At 39.2% G+C, this 17123-nt stretch overlaps 1 protein-coding gene across 3 annotated transcripts in view; it reads right to left on the bottom strand.

Annotated features, from left to right (window-relative positions):
* Positions 1 to 17123, bottom strand: part of POLA1 (DNA polymerase alpha 1, catalytic subunit) — a 201225-nt gene that overhangs the window by 130671 nt on the left and 53431 nt on the right. For all 3 annotated transcript variants that reach the window (XM_035329060.1, XM_035336749.1, XM_035344475.1), the window contains exons 27-29: positions 3970 to 4002; positions 2453 to 2545; positions 339 to 544 (exon numbers count right to left, since the gene is read on the bottom strand). In XM_035329060.1, coding sequence (XP_035184951.1) covers positions 339 to 544; positions 2453 to 2545; positions 3970 to 4002 — 332 coding nt within the window. The remainder of the gene's footprint in view (positions 1 to 338; positions 545 to 2452; positions 2546 to 3969; positions 4003 to 17123) is intronic.

Below are 17123 nucleotides of genomic sequence, written 5' to 3' on the forward strand. Positions count from 1 at the left end.
ACTGCAAACACTAATAGCACCTTCCATTTTCACAAGATTGCAGCTGTGGTTATTATACTACATATAAAAATTGTAACAAATCAAATGCACCGTTTCCACAGAAGCTGTAAAAACAGACAGTGAAACTGGTGACATCTGGACATCTGCACAAGCATAGTTTGTTTCTAGTGCCCGAATGTAATGTTTACCACCTCCTACAACAATCAGTCGAGATACCCTAACACTGGTGTTAGCTACCCATCTATCCAGGTCCAGAAACAGCCACGTGGTATCAAATGTTTATAAAGTATGTACTGTTCAGAACAGCAAAAAGGACAATGCCACAAAAAGAAACTCACTTTCCGGTTTCTTTTGCAAGATCACACCAATCTCTTCGGACTATATCCAACCCTTTCAGTTCTTGTTTAGTTACGTATTTCCCATCCCCTGTTGGTTCCACAGTAAGAGCAGCATATTTCTTCTTCTTTAACAACAGCAAGGACTTGAAGACTCCATCAATATCGATCTCCAGCAATTTATACAGCCTGTTCACTTCGTTTTTGATCTGTGAATGCACCAACATTAAAACCAAATGCAACACCTTAACTGTGGACAAATTTAACTTCCATCATTTTTAAGTTTAAAACAATTAACATTATGCACCACGTGTTTGAAGACACATTTTAAAGACTCAGCTGAAACATTAACTGTGAAATAAGCTACACAGTAATCACTACTATTAAAGTTAAGGTTCCCCCACTGGTTTCCTGAGGATTTACAACTTCGTATATCTACCTCCCTAACAAAATTAAGCAGAGCAGAGAAGCAGGGTACTGAATGTGACCTTGCAGATAACAGGCAGGCCCTTCTTATTACAGCAACTACTTCACCTAGCCTCTCACATCAATTACACAAGGGCTTTCAGAGTAGAAACAGACAAAAGATGGTCCCCTGGAATATAAAACCTCCTTTATAAAAAAGGTACTTTGCAGTTCTTGATAGAACAAACTTAAAAAGACATTCCCCTTCCCTGGGACAGGTGGGAGCACTATAGCCGCATCCCAGAGCTCGAAGTGCATACCTCTGGGAAAGAAAGACATGCACACAAATTGCGAGTGTTTATTTACATCCTTCCCCACAACATGCCTACACTTTCTTTAGTCTGATTTCTCTGAGAGGAAAAGGCATAATTCTTCTACACTTTTCTAATAATTTGCAAACAAAATTAAAACAGGTCATGCTCCTTTAAAACAAGTGATCTGACATAAAGAAGTACATGGGATAGAAAAAGCCAAACATTTGACTCTAAAAAGAATCATGCAGGCTCAAAAACCTACCTATTCTTCAAATAAACACGAAGCAAAGCCAGAAGAAATTAACCTATTATGACAATTCTGCCACAGATTTTAAGAATTATTATTGAATGAAAAAATACTACTAAATGAAAATAAAGAGATAAAAACATGCAGATGAAGTAAAATTAACTTTCTTAAAGTAACTTTCTTAAACACTAGAAGTGTAAATACACCTGTAATCACTTGAGCTCATGTGTGACAAACAAAAACAAATAGAAATATAAAAACAAAGCAAGATTTCTTTCTTCCATGCCAACAATCCTCCCGCTATACATACATAAAAATCAAGATATTAGTCCTTTTTTCCGTGCTCCAAGAAATACCCATTTCTTAAAGTACCAACTTAGCATGAACGCACAAGTATCCTCAAAAAACTCAGAATGACTCTGGTCTTCAATTTACAAGACTTTTGAAGTATTGTAAGTAGTACTGTAGTAGTAGTGTAAATATTGTAGTATTGTAGTATTTTTTGTATTTGTAAAAATAAATAAATAATAATGTTTTTTTTTTTTTTTTTTTTTCCCTTTTTGGAGAGCTTCCACAGCTCTCATTTTATTTTCATTGCAATTTCTACCAAAACCAGATTCTCACATCTTTTCTTTAAAATATTCTTACTTTTCTTCTACAATTTTAGACAACTGTAAAAATCCCACATCAACAATTGCCAATTTTTAATCAAACGGATCTCTTCCATACCCAGCGCACCTTGTAAATTAATATTTGAATTTACTACTGGCAATCTGATGGCACAGAGTGTAATACATACTACATAACTAAAAAAAAAAACAAAAAAACAAAACTGATTGATGTCTCCCGTGTCAAAACAAAAATCATTAAAATCAAAACTGTTTTGCATTATAATTGTGAAGTACAATTCCTCCGAATTAGTTCCATTTCAGCTTACCAAATATGCAGATAGTCTCCTGATGATTTATATTGGTAAAAATGATAGGGCACTCTGACTTTCATTACCACATAGCTTCCAAAAGTGGTCAAGTTCTCCCTCATCTTGTCCTAAACTCTTCTGCTGTGGGGGTCTCTCTCAATACCTTTGGCTCTATTCACAGTATGAGAACACAGACATGCAGGAAAGCTTTAAAAAGAATTAAATTCCTTACCTTGTTCCCCAGCTTGAAGACCTCATCCAAATTGGTACTATTAGTATTTATCATAATGGAATCTGTGTCTCCATAAATCACTTCAAGGTTCATCTAAATGAAACAAATCACTTTGAAAAACAAAACCCCTCCATCGTTTGTAAAGTCCCACCTCATTTCCAAGATTCAAAGAGATCATTGTCCATATATTACTACTTAAATTATAAAAAGCAAAAAAATTTAAGTTTTTACTGAGAAGTCTGTAAATCCCGTTAAGACATATTTGAATTCAAAGAGAAAAATGAAACAAAACACTGCTATGCTAAAAACAAATCACCATTCAGTTGCATACATAGTTAGTAGTTAAAATTTTACTATACAAATGTTAGAAAAATAAGTCAGTGAACAGTTCTAGTCTTGAGAAACAATGGGAACTCTAATCATCAATAAGTTTAGCCTGCCAGGACACAAGAAGTTCACTTAGATTCAAAAAGACTACCAGACAAGTTCGTGCTAATCAGATGAGGCATTTATTTAGCCAACGTGCCTGAAGGATAATACCACAGTCAGGTTGTATCTCACCTCATTTCTGGTCATCACAATACTATTTCAGAAAAGTCACTTTGGAGTAAAAAATACCCACTTACTGGCGTTGGTCCTCCCCTGGCCAGCAGATCTTTAGGGAGCGAGCTTCTCCTTTTGGATAAGAATCTATCTACTATGACCCATACATTTTTTATCCCCGGGTTGAACTACTGAATGGCTATTGCTGGAGATGAACACCAACACCTACTTGATTCCTTCTCTCTGACTGAAACTCTGCCCTTCGTATTATGTCTCACTCTGATCCTTGTTAACAATTCAAATGCCCTACTCTTGAAAAGACTATGTTCAAACACCAGACTTTTACCCATAACCAAGAGTGACTGCCATAGTACTTTGCGGTAAGGGAGAAAACTCTGGACAAACTGAATCACATGAAAAAGCCTGAGGTGTGTATGAAAGGCACGGCAAGGAGGAAGGTGAAACAAAAATTTATCGTCACCAATAAACGTCACCAGAATATGGCCACGTGCATCCAATAACATAGTATTAGCTTGAAAAATGAGAACCTGATGTCTTCATTGGTGGAGAATCAATGCTGCTGTAAAAACTACAGCATGGCTATGTCCATGGCTATGTCCATATGAAACTCCATACAGTCAGAAAAACACCCTGTGACAGAGTTTAAAGGATGCCAGAAAATAAACCATAATAAAACACTAGAACACATAATGTAACAGGCCTGTGAGTAAACTCTAATTAGCACTGTTGCTAATTTGCTTGAAACAGTTGCACATAGGCTTCAAGCAGGGACTAGATCATATCTGTGCTAGGAAAAGAAAAAAGCTCTAATCCATTAGGAAGGATTACATTTGTAAACCAGGCATCCTAAGATGTGATTTCAGGTCTATTTGGGTTACAGTTCTCCTAGAATAAAAAATTTCACCAGGTGTGCTCTTTAAGGGTAGTTGTTTAATGAAAATGCTCAGCATTACCTTTTGCACCATCTCCTTGGTATGCATCAAAATCTGAAATGAAAAAAATAATCAAAGATTAGTGTATGATATAATTACAAGCTAACGCATGCAAACACTTCCATTAGGTTGCTAATTCCAAATGCTCTCACCTTTCAAAACAAAGAAAACCACCTCTCTCCTGGCAACACACAGTCGCCTTGATACTCCTATTACATGACTAAATTCTCATCTGACCTTGTATTAATGCTATTATTAACTCCCCTAAAACAAGATTAAAACAAATCTCAAAATTGCATGTGCACACACACATTCTATGCTGGGAACAAAAAAATAAAAAAGAGCACTGAATCAAATGCTCAAATAAAATCTCATCAGGAAGTGCCAGAACGAAGGTTCTTTCAGTAATTTAGGTCAGTGGTCTTCTGCCTTATCTCCCGATGTCATTGAGATTTTTCTCAAAAAAAAAAAGGGGGGGGGGGGGGGTTGGGTCCTGCCTTATTCAGTACAGCCTGCATGGTGCCTGCTTATCAAGAATCTACTCAAAATGTTGATCACTCTTCCAGTGATCTCAAAATGCATCATTAAAAAGCAAACTCCTTGGGGAAACCAGAAATGGGACAGGGAGTTCGGGCAGAGATGGGATACAGCTGTTGAATCAGTAGGCACATCTGTGTGTAGCCAGGTTTGTTCCTCAGCCACAAGTGCATTCCAAGGTCCCTGAATCCTCTGAATAGAAATTCTTTGAGCTTCGTAAATAGCTATAGCCACCTCACACAAGTAGGGTGCTGTCTCCATTTCTAATAAAGGGCAGCACACTCGAGAGAGCAGAAGAGCTTATCATCTGAAGCCAAGACATCACTGCAGCACAGGAACGACCAAGGAAATTTAGCATAATGAAGAGGAAAGCGTAGCTGCAGCAGCAAGGACTTGGTGAAGTTTGCAGAGCTGCATGAAAGGTTGGGCAAGTATTCACTTTTCCACTTCCAAGACTCAACTCCCGTCTCGTATACTCTAGGCTCACCTCTACGAAATCCCATTCCCAGTCCCTCCTTACCCTAATTCCCATGCTTCCATAATTTCTTCCCACCCTTTCCCAGTTTCCTGTACTTACTCTCAATTCACACATTCCACTCTAGGTCTGATCTCATTCTTCCTTTCCATGAAACCCCTCTTTCCTCACCGTTCCTCCAACACCTGCTCCATTCCTTCAGGCACATGCCCACGTTTCCACTCTTTTCCCCGTTTCCTGTCCTGCCAGCATCCAGGTGCTCTGGCACATGGTTCCAGGCTCCACCTATTTAGTCCCTGCTCCCTGGTTTCAGTCCTTGCCCTCCCCACTCAATATAAACCTCGGTGGTTTTTCAGCTAGTCTTGCTACTAGCATATATTTAATTTCTTGAAGAGGATGACTCTGAAGCACTTGTTATAGCAAAGATGGAACAGAGGCCATTAGGTTATTCTGTACAATTTGGTGTTCTAGCTTTAAAGATAGCCAGGCAACACACCATTGTAAGAGATTATATTAAATTTAACAACCCAGTTAAATTTTTGTATTTTTTTCATACATTAAATTAAATGGCAGAATTCCTTGGCCATATTTGCCAAAAAGACAACTGCAACTTGTAGGCAGGAAATCTGTGACAGGGAGCTGAGCAGTAGGAATTAGCGGGGATGAGGAAAGAAAAAGGAGAGAAAAGAAACGGGGTAGAGCTGTTTCTGTGAAATCCCATAGGCTTCATGAAGTCAACGAGCCTAAAACAAGTCCATGAGTCTTGACCATCTCTATTCCACTGCTGCCAGAAAACAAATCTGAGAAAGGCAATACACCCATCTCCACGTAACAGTACACGAGCAGGATGACAACATGGCCATTCCTTCAATATTAATATCAAGCGTCTTTAATATTGCTGAAGCTTTAAACAATCACAACGATGAAGACTAGAGAGTATGATGCTCCGCTGCACTTTTCCAGTTTGTTTTGGAATTACGCACCACAATTTTTGTTGTCTCTGGCTTTATAAACTGAATGTTTTCTTTCAGTTTAGCTTGCACTTATACATATTTTCTGGCCACTTTCTTCAAAGAAGAAATTTCTGCACATAAGGATGGAGTCACTCTCCCAAAGTACAAAGGCATGGACCTAAGCAAATATAACATACCACACGCTTCAAGGAACCTAAGGAAAGGTTAGGTTCCAAACCGCAGTATCAGCCTGGCACGGTTGATTCACAATGAAAGCCAATGAATTACCAAGGTTATTCCCCAAGCACATATGGATACCTATGAATTTACCCTCTCCGAGTCAAGTTCAAAACATCCAGTTGTTTTAAAGACCATCCACTGATGCCACAAACTCGGTACGTGGACAACATGATGCCTGAACTCTGCTTAAGTCCCAAATTGGAAAAAGCTGAGCTGACCTCAATCACCCAGACACAGAGCAGAGAACTGAAGAACAGGAAAATGGTGAGTCTGAACGGCAGGTTCTCTCTATACCACATGTGCTCAGGTACATCTGATTCCATTTTAACCAAAAGCTTTAAAAAGGTATTCCACTCACCCATTTCCTAACAAGTGATTCAGATGGCACTGCCCCACCACCTTTACATGGGATTTTGAAATCTTTCTAGAGACACGTGTCACTGCTACATGACACCAAATTTCACATGCAGTCATTAAAATTCTAGCTTATTCACCCCCCCACGTCCCCCTTCTCTCACTTATAACTCCTACAGAGAAAGGTTTTATCTTTCCCTTAGTACTCCAAAGGGGAAACGGGAGTCACTGAAGCACAACTAAACACACTGGACAGATAAAGTAAGAGTTTACGTGTCAAAGAAAAGAAGGCCTAACATTTGTTCCCCTCAATAATTTCTGGCATTTTCTCCTTCATCCTTTGAAAAAAAAAAAAAAAAAAAGCTATCTATAAATAGTTAGAAAGATAGCATTTTTAAAAATAGAATTATCCCCCACTAAAAAAGGTTTGGCTGCGCAAAGACCATTTCTCAATTGTCTCTGAGGACAGCAGAGGATGTGGGTAATTACAAGAGGGTCACAGACAAGTTAGCTTCATCAAGTGACTGGCATATGTTAGTGCTACCCAGTCTGACAGAAGATCACTTCTAAGTGCCAACAGCTACAAAACAGAAGGTTATAAAGGCTTGCTAAAATTCATTAATAAGGCAGTCGGTAGTTATCTGATTTCACAGCAACACCTGCATATTTATCTTCTCATTAGCAACTGGATGATGGAATTTTTTTCAAGCACATTTAAAAAATCTGCCAACTTCAAGTATAAAAAAAATAAACTTTGTGGTTAATTTTTCCCTTAACAAAGTACAGCTGTTGAGAATAATTGTTCAAGATCTTACCCTGTAATGTCAACTGCAGCAGAACAAAGAGTATTTAATTAGCAAATCTATCCAGTAATTCAACACCTATTATATAAAATGCCTTCGTGATTTTATTCAGGATAATTTGCTAAGAGGGTTATTACTGACATTCAGATGAAATTTAAAATTCCTACGCAAGTCGAGTCATAATAGCAGTAATGATCCCCCCAATCAGGAGATACTGTGTCACACAAGGTTCTTTTGCAATGCAGCAGTCGATTTCCTGACTTCTTAATTCCTGGGCTCAGCTCAGTGAGAGCCCTTCACGCCAATATTTCAGTCAGCAATACATCCTTAATGGGACTCTATTAAAATACCTAGAATAAAAATGACTTTTTTTTTTTTTGTTAAGAAGAATGACAGCACTGCTATCATATCAATCATTAGCAGTTTCTCAGAAGAGCACGGCAAAGGAAGGGAGGTTTATGGTGAGGCTGGGAAGACAGAAGAAAGAAGGAAGAGAATAGGAAAATTGTTACTCGTTAGTTTCCTTTTGCAAATAATATTGCGCCGCTCATGAGAGCTGGATTGTCTCCTATTGCAGGCAATCCAAGTAGGAAGAATTAATTGCCTGGCAACCCATCTGTACAGCCATGCCCCTTCCCCCCAGCAAACATAGACTTCTGAAAACCTGTGAACTTCTCTGCACAGCCAGCATCTGTGAAATTCCACTTTAACTTTCTCCTTGTAAAAGAGAGGCCAGCAACACACACATGCCCTCGCCCATGAAAAGTGGGTCGACAGAAACAAAGATTGCAATTGCAGACAATAAACCAAAATGCAAAATCCTGTCCTAATTCAACTCCAACTCGTAATTACTTAATTAAATGAGAATGTGATTTAAAAAAGGGAATGATTAAAAAAACACAAATATACAAAGAATGGCTTTTCCATTATATCAAGTAGTTTTAAACACACCTTATTTAAAAGCCACTAAAGAGCATCTTCCGACAAGAGGATGCTTATGTGAGAACAAGCTAAGATTTCTAGCTGAGCCAAAACATAACAGGATAGGGTTGTGCAATGCAAAGATTTCTCCTGAAGACATACAAATTCTCTGTAGACTCCTGGGGCCACAGGCATGAAGAAACAAAGGCAGACATGATCAGGTTGAAAAGACTGACCAGAATGATTACAAAAATGCTGTAACCACAGATGCATAGCAATAAAAATCATTTGTTCCCTCACTTTGCACAAGGAGAAAAACTAACACTTGTGTGGCGTTGACAAAAACTGTGTTTTTGAAGACTATTCTGTAGTCACCTCGTGTAGGCCTGAGATTTTGTTTCCAGCCCAGGCATTTATTTGTGTAATTACACAGCAATACTTCTGGTACCAGCTTTAACCATTGATATTAGCCAGCCCTTCCCACGATACAGAGGAATGAACAGACAGAACAAACCATGCTCCAGTACGTATTGCCTCTAACTTGTCTACATAAGCGTTTCTGCACCCCGGTATTTTTACAACCCACTCATTAGCTTTGTTACTATACTATGGTAAGAAGCCTCTAAACTATCGCTGCAGAATATTGCAAGACGACTTTTTAAGGAGAACTTTTTAAAAAGAGGTTTCTATCACTGGACAAAAAGGTTATGCATATCATAAGACAAACTGAACCAAAGATGGAAATCTTGCTTGCCACAAACAATGAAGCATCCTGGTGCCATGCTTTCATTAGACAACAGACTCGATTTGGTGGAGTTGGAGTGACCCAGTCGAAATAGTTGGTAAATACATTTATTTCAAAGAACTTTAATTGAGCATTTGCTCAATTTGCATTCAAAGTTTTATTTCTGCAAACTATTAGAAATACAGCAACCCAGGCAGCCAAAATTTCCCCCCCCAAAATTTTTCAGCAGCACTGAAGTTACCTGTCCATACTCCACCGGCAAAGTTGACAGACAACACCATGACCTTGCTGGATGCTATGTATAAAAACAAAACTGGATGGTGCACCAAAACCAAAGTGAGAATGACCCCAAGGCACGAAGCAATGTACACAAAGATCCAGTGACACGTTTACATGACAACAAAAGGAAGGATCTTCTGCCTCAAAAACAACAAAGCGCACAAAGAGGCAGCATTAGAAACATTCCGAACACAACAGAAATCATGCGTATATTTGTCACATTTTGACAAGGAATGCAAAGATGACAGTAAAACACTGAAGAGGATGATATGAATCAAATTACATCTTTGAAGACAATGTTCCCTTGGTGCCAGAAACAATTATGTATCTTTAAAATTCTACAATACCTCCACTTCAGGTACTTGTGGTAAGCTTTAATGAAGAAAACAAGAAAAACAGAATTAATTTTTTATGAAGTTACACCCTTATTGGTCATTCTGCACAATGTATTACAAATTATACTATACCAACGTGAAATTTGGCTATTTTGGAAAGAAAGAATTTGGTACTAGGATAGAAGAGAAACAATGACATGTACTCCCACAGCTTTGGACGGAAGTTTAAAAAAAGACACCAAACAAAAAGTCCACACCCAAAAGCTTCTTTGTTGGAAATTCAATCTAAAACTTAGAAACAGAGAAACCGAATGCTCAACAACAAAGTCAACACTTTTCAATTCAGTCAACACTTGACTGAATAGCAGCCTACCGGTCCAGCTCTTACCCCAGATCTGAGTTCTCAAAGTAGTAAGAATACAACGCCAGAGTGGATAACACGCTGTAAAAGGCATCCGTACAGCACAGGCATTTTGTAACTCTCATGTCTGTGATGCTTGTGGCCAGAGAAACCACGTAACAGAACCAGAGGCAGTTTCTGAGCACGGCAGCTTCTGAGCACGGGGTCTCTCAGTTCACCCAGTGCATTATTTTCTTTCTGACCAACTCATTCAAAACTGACCACCTAAAATGAATAAAGAAGCAGGGAAGTTCTTCCCCCCCCATTCCAGTCTATGAAAATATAAACAAGATTTGTAACACCTAGGGCCCCTTGAAGAACATGGTACTCAAACCAATTTTAGCTCATTAACTCTTCTGAATAATTTTTTATTTAAATCCATTAAATACATCTATGCTTGATGAACATTTTGTACTTAGCTAGAAGATGCAAGGAAACCTTTTGTGCATTTCAAGTACATTGCACCTACATCAAAAGCTAAGTTTATCAAAACCACAAGTAAAAGCACTTCTAGTAAACAAGAATGTGACAAGCCTCATTTACTATTTCCTAATAAAACCAAAACATGTGTTAAGCTGTTCAATATTTAAATGAATACACACAAGTATAACCTCCTTAGAGTAAAAAAGCAGCACGTGTTTTAGTGAAATGAACAAGTGTTTAAACAGAAAGACTTCATTTTACTTTGTTACCTAGACTTAACTGGTTTAACATATTTAGCCATTGAGAATCAGCCTTTCTCTAGAAAACCAAACAAAAAATGACAAGAGCAGTAAACAATTAAAATGAATTCCTTACAAAATCAACCTAGTCTGTTTGGTGAGACAAGTTAGAATCCAGCCAGGTTTAAACCAGAGCAGAGACTTAAATTTAAGTAACAGCAAATTCTTCTCTGAATATGAAATAATAACCACGTAACCCTCCACAACAGATTTATGTTAAGTTTAATTTCACAGACCACCCTGCAAATATATAAGCATGTTTCCCTCAACCTTGAGCTGACAGGAATGTAAGTACATACCCATTTCCAAGGTAAACTACTCTCATAGGCAGATATCTATCCTTTTCCTACAGAAAGGATCAAGGAGTAGATCTCAGTCTGTCTTCACTACTGGAAGAAAATACTTTGAAAAGGAGAAATAAGGCTAATACTCAACAACCTCAAATAATTATTAGTCTGTAAGATTTAGTGAAGAAGCTCAGAAGACCAAAATATTTTCTTTTTTTAAGCAGGTGATAAATTCACTGCAATATCCAAGATGATGACAAATTCCTTGAGAGTCAAGTGAGAGTTACAACTCTAGAAGGCCCTCTTCCCTCACTCTCTACTACTTAAAGATTATTTCATTACAAAAAGAAAGGTCATTTTTAAGAAGGATCCCTTAAGGATACAAGGGAGCATGGACTGGCAAGACATGAATCTGAATTACTTTGCTCCAGCTGTACTGGTTTCTGTACTTTAAGTAATAACCACAACAAACTAATTCCCACCTGATGAGCACTCTTAAAAGAGAGAGGGCTTCTACTAAAAAAAAACCAACAATTTTACTTTAAGAATCACAGGCACTTTTGCAATAAGTATACTGAATAGAGCAACCTCTGTATAAACACAGGTTTATTTCACTGAAAATAATCCTGAAACTTTATTGAAGTAAGAGGACACGCTAGTGTTGGTAACGAGCATTGTGTATGAATGTCGTGTCCATCAAAAAATCCTTGAAAGTCATTTCAACCAAGCTGTTCTTTCATCAGAATAGTGGTCGTCTATCAAAACAACATCTATTTCAATTTAGAGATGGTTTTTAGCCTCTAATTAGCCTCCAAAGAAAGTTCTCCTACCTAATTTCTTAAATGTCAAACAAGATTTTCATACAGCATACAATTTGGCTTCATTAAATTAGATATATTTAGACAACATACGGTTGTTTATAGAAAATTAAACAATGCTCATTCATCCTTCATGGTTCATCCTTCATCACTGGTGCGGGCAGCAGAGCTTTGGTTTTTATGATCACACAACCCTCAATGAGGGATCAAGGGTTGCTCAGACAGTGCAGGATTCATCTGACTCCACAGAGCAAAAGGATCTTTGCCAACAGGCTGCCTGACCTGGTAAGGAGAGCTTTGAACCAGGACTGATGGGGACAGAAGCACATCACCAACTAACAAGGAAGTGGCAGACCAAGATGGGAAGCAAAGGCGGAGGCATGAACTGAATACGAAGTACTCTAGAATCAACACAACAGGGCTGACAGGAGTGCTTTTCAAGCACACTCGTGTGCCTGGAGTGCCTACAGGTCAGCATTAATGGAGAAAGCTCTCACACCTCCTCAGGGCATCAGCAAGACTGGGTGCCTCTCTGAAGGGCCTGTATGCTCATGTAGGCAGCATGGGGAACAAAGAGGAAGAACTACAAGTCTGCAAGCAGTTACGGGATTACGACTTCATTGGGATCACTGAAACACGGTGGGAAACATGATGATCAGGGAGGCTCCTGAGGACTGAAGAAAGGAAGTGTGACTGGTAGCCTCAAGGTGGGCAAGATGATGACCTCCAGAGATCCCCTCTAACCTCAGCCATGCTGTGAAGGATTATCCAGGGAAGCACAGGCTGGTCCAGCCTCACCGCAGTCGCTGGAAGAAGGCGGTGGAGCAATTGGTTGTGAAAGCTCTTTCCAGATGCACAAAGCACAAGGGGGGAAAAAAAAAAGTGCTTGGGAGTGCTCTGCATGGATTTATGAAGGGGAAATGGGGCTTAACAAAGCTGCAGCCTTCTGCAAAGAGACAACTGGCTTGGTGGACAAGGGAAGAGCAGTGGGTGTTGTTTGCCTTGACTTGAGCAAGGTGCTCAGCCCTGTCTCCCATCCTGGCCTCCAAGACAAACTGAACAAGCACGGGCTCAGGAGGCAGGCTGGCTGCTGGCTGACCTGCTGGACTCAAAAGGCCAGGGCCTGCAGCACCACATTCATCCAGAGGCCAGACACAGGTGGCCACGTGGGGCTGGATACCAGCCCGGACCCATGGGGTGCCCGCAGTGGTGACCGGGCAATGGGGCAGGGCGTGCCCTCAGCAAGCATGAGGGCAGTGCAAAAGCAGGAGGTGAGCTAGGTGGCTGTGCTGTCATTCGGGGCCTCGATGGCCTGGATATACCTTCTGGTCTACAGGAATCCCATGAATTCCAACAAAGGGAAACAGCAAGCCCTGCACCAGGGGAGGAATACCCCCTTGGGCTCTGGGACTGGCCAGCTGGAAGGCAGCTGTGCAGAAAGAGACCTGGCCATCCTGGCAGACTCTGTGTTGACCATGAGCCAACATAGCCTGTTGAGCCTGAGTGTAACCCAGGGGTAGAAAAGACCAAGGGTACCCCAGGCTGCATGAGGTAATGTTGCCAGCCGGCTGCGGGAGGTGATCCCTGGCCTTCGCTCAGCACTGGTGAGACCCATGTGGGGTGCTGGGCTCAGCTGAGCTCCCTGGTACAGTGCAGATGCACGCACACTGAAGGAAGTCCAACACAGGACCACAAAGGTAATCATGAGAGTTGGAGCACTCTGAAAGCACCCAAAATATTCACTCCAGATCTGATACATTATAAGCCTCTCTGATTAAGGAAGGAGGAATTCCTGTACATCCAGCTCCCTAACTCTACTGGGATGTTCATGTTTCCCTGAGCTACTCAAACGTGAAAGGTAAGCGAACAATCTGGTGTACACAAACTGCTACAGCGATGAGAATTGTTCTTAATAAACAAAGTATATGACAAAAAACAAGCTTTAGGATTGCCCAAACAGGGAAAAAAAAAAAAGAATCTGCTCTAAGATGAATCTTGCTGCATCAAAGAAGTAACTGAGCAAGTCTTCTGTCACATAGAAGCATACACACAAAGCAGTGGAAACCAGGAAAAACTGTTGCTTCAAGTAGAGAAACCTTAGTCTTTTGACATTGTGCCATCTTTCCTGGTTACAACAGATAAAGAAATTCAGCGTGCATGAAATAAGCACTGGTAACAAATGGAAATTTTACCAGTGTACCCAGTCAGGAATAAATAAGGTCAGGACACTGCTGAAGTCTCAAACTCACAGTCACATTTGATACTGATTAAAGTAGTGAAAAACCAGGAGTAGGGCAGGTACCACCTCCAGTGTGTCCAAAGACCAGCCACTGTACTGCTGGGGCTCCTTCAGTCTCTTCAGACTAGCCCCTGTGGGATCTCTGAACTGCCTTCATAGGTGGTATCGGGGAAATAAATCCGTTTTCAACTCTCTGTGGGACACTTAACCTTTTCTTCTTCAGGCAGGACCTAGTGATTGCTCCCAGGATGTGAAAAGACAACTAGGAGCATGCATGGTTAATAACGTGAAGTCTCAATCAGATTTCCTATTTGTTCGGTGTGACCTCTGTACAGCACTTGATGAAGCTGACCTGGACACAGACAGAAAGAGCTTCTGAGCATGTCTGCCAGTCAGCCATAGTCTTTTCAGATCATTTCTTCAAAATGAGCTTCCTGAATTCTGTCTGCTCCCCACCCCTCAAAAAAAAAGATGGGGTTCTTGAGGACATAAAAGACCCTCCTCACCCCTAAAAAGGCAATGCTTCTGACATACAAACAATGTCAGAAATAAGGGGCTACCAGGTGGTTTTAAGGTGCATGGCTAATTTCTGTCATGCACCAAGATCTTAATATGAAGAAAAAAATAAAGATAATTTTAAATTTACTTTTAAATTTACTACAAAAGAAAATTACTAATTAACAATCCTAACTTGCCTTGTTAAACAGGGCATGCTACTGTACGTCAGCAAGAGGAACTACAGGCTGTGTTGGGGCAACTTCATCTCACAGATTTTTTCTATAAGGAGATACAGGAAAAAAAAAGAGTCCATGCCAATGGAAACTACTGCCTATCCCCACAACCACAATAGCAAGCATCTTACAAGGCACTTAAAGGAGCTATGTATGGCACAATATCTGATGTTACAGGGCTCTTGTAGAAACAGGAACATGCTCTGCAACACCATTTTCTGAGTATGCTGAGAAAAGCTGAGCTTCATGCAGATTCCTGAAAGGGACCACCTTCTTTTCAGTCTTCAAGGCTGCCTCAGTTAATGGTCAACTGGTTCAACAATAAACCTGAAATAGCAGTCCACAGCATTTCTAACACCATTTATCTATTCAACAGCCTGTCTCACAACAGAGGACACCTGCACTGTTTTTAAAAACAGAACAAAGTTAGAGGCTTATCAAAGCATTCAATTCATTTTTGATGACTTTGGACTCATGCAAAGAAATGAGAGTTCCAGAAGTTACTTTTATGTATTGGTCTGTTGTTAAGCACTGCATGTACAGCCCATTTCGGTATTTAGAGATTCCGCATTAATAGCAGTTTATTGCTAATGAAACCAAGTGGCTAAGATGTCATTATATGATACCACAGGATATGGATTTGTTTGTTAGTAGTACAGAGGACGGAAATATTAAGACTAGGAAAACAAACAAATGTATTTAACCTTTCAACGTGACTCTCTAGGAACTCAAACCGAAAACTGACTTTGAGCCATCTATCAGATTAAAGTAGTGGGGTGTTACCACTCGTTCAATCCACATAATTCACCTAAAATAATATTGCTCAACAGGAACACATTTCTGTTCTAATGATAGAAAAAATTAATTACAAATGCAACTAAAGCACACTACCTCCATAAATCCATTACTGCAAGAGAGGCATGCTGATTATTTTTTAAATCCTTAATTTGTCATTTAGACCTACTGTTATCTCATTTGTAAAGAATTCAAAACACATTTGCACAAAACTAAAAGAGAGAGATTTATAAACATTAACAATGTTTATAAATCTCTCTCTTATTTCCCTACAATTTGACAGGATTGATTTTGTGCTACATACTTTAACTCAATCAATCTTTGACTTTGGAAATTTTCATTTAAATTCTTCATCCCACAAATTCAGTTAAAGAAAGAACATCACAACCTAAAGGTTTTGTTTAATCTAAAAACATACCTAACGAGCTTTCCTACTTCTTGTTACTGGAGTTTGAATCATTAATAAAAATCTCAGCTTTCACTCATATGCCAAAGAAGCCTTCTTTCAAAGCTCACTCTTGCTCCTACTTTTCAGTCTCAATAGAAGGCACCAGTACTAATTTACATTATTGTCACAGCAGTCATTCAATATCCTCATTAGAATTATGTCTGAAATGAGACCTGCAGGGCCTTGAGAGAAGTTTTAGTGCCAACATAATAATCTAACCACAAGCACTGGTCAACAGTGGCTTGATTTTGTCCACTGCTGTTATTGATACAAAATGACTAAAATCCAAACTGCTTTTTAATGCCTTTAGATCATTGCAGGTGGCTAAAACACATTTAAAAAAATAAACATAAGGAACGATAGGGATCCAGTATAGGAATGGAAAGCTCTGTAGGAATTTTCTCACACTCTAAGACCTGGTTTGAACTTAAAAAACAAAACAGTCTTACCATTAAAACAACACAACAACCATAAAAGAAGTCCACATACATTTCCTTTAGGGAGTGGAAGAACATCAAGTACTAAATACAAATATATATTTTAACTTATTCAAAAAGACATTAAATCTGCTTGGAAAGAAAGCCTACTAGCCTATTACCACTCCATTATTCAGATCAACTACAGTTAACTGTATGTTTGTAATGGATCCCACATCCCATCCACCTGAACTACTACAATTTTTCTGTTTCAGTTTTCCCTTTTCATGAACAGTTGCTCTGCTACAATCTATCAGATAAGAAAACTGTCACAAAGCTGAAATACAGCAAATTCAAACTATTTGAATATTTATTTGATTAAAGTATAGAAGATTATTCTTACTCTGTTAAAGTATAGAAGATTATCCAGTAGAGGAGAAAGGTAATTAACATCTAATTTCAAAGCTTTTCAAATAAGCCTCCCCAACAACACTGGAAGAGTTCTACACTAAATAAGTTTCTCATTTTCATTCAAAAAGGCACACCTGGCAGACCAACAGTAACAGTACGAAAGAGAAAACAGAAGACAAAGAGGCATTCAAATCAGGCAAAAAAAAACATGTTCCCCGCTCTCTTCCACATGTGTTTGCAGTCATATCATCAAGTAATATTTGAAT

This window comes from Oxyura jamaicensis, chromosome 1 (assembly GCF_011077185.1).
Source record: "Oxyura jamaicensis isolate SHBP4307 breed ruddy duck chromosome 1, BPBGC_Ojam_1.0, whole genome shotgun sequence".
Lineage (NCBI taxonomy): Eukaryota > Metazoa > Chordata > Aves > Anseriformes > Anatidae > Oxyura > Oxyura jamaicensis.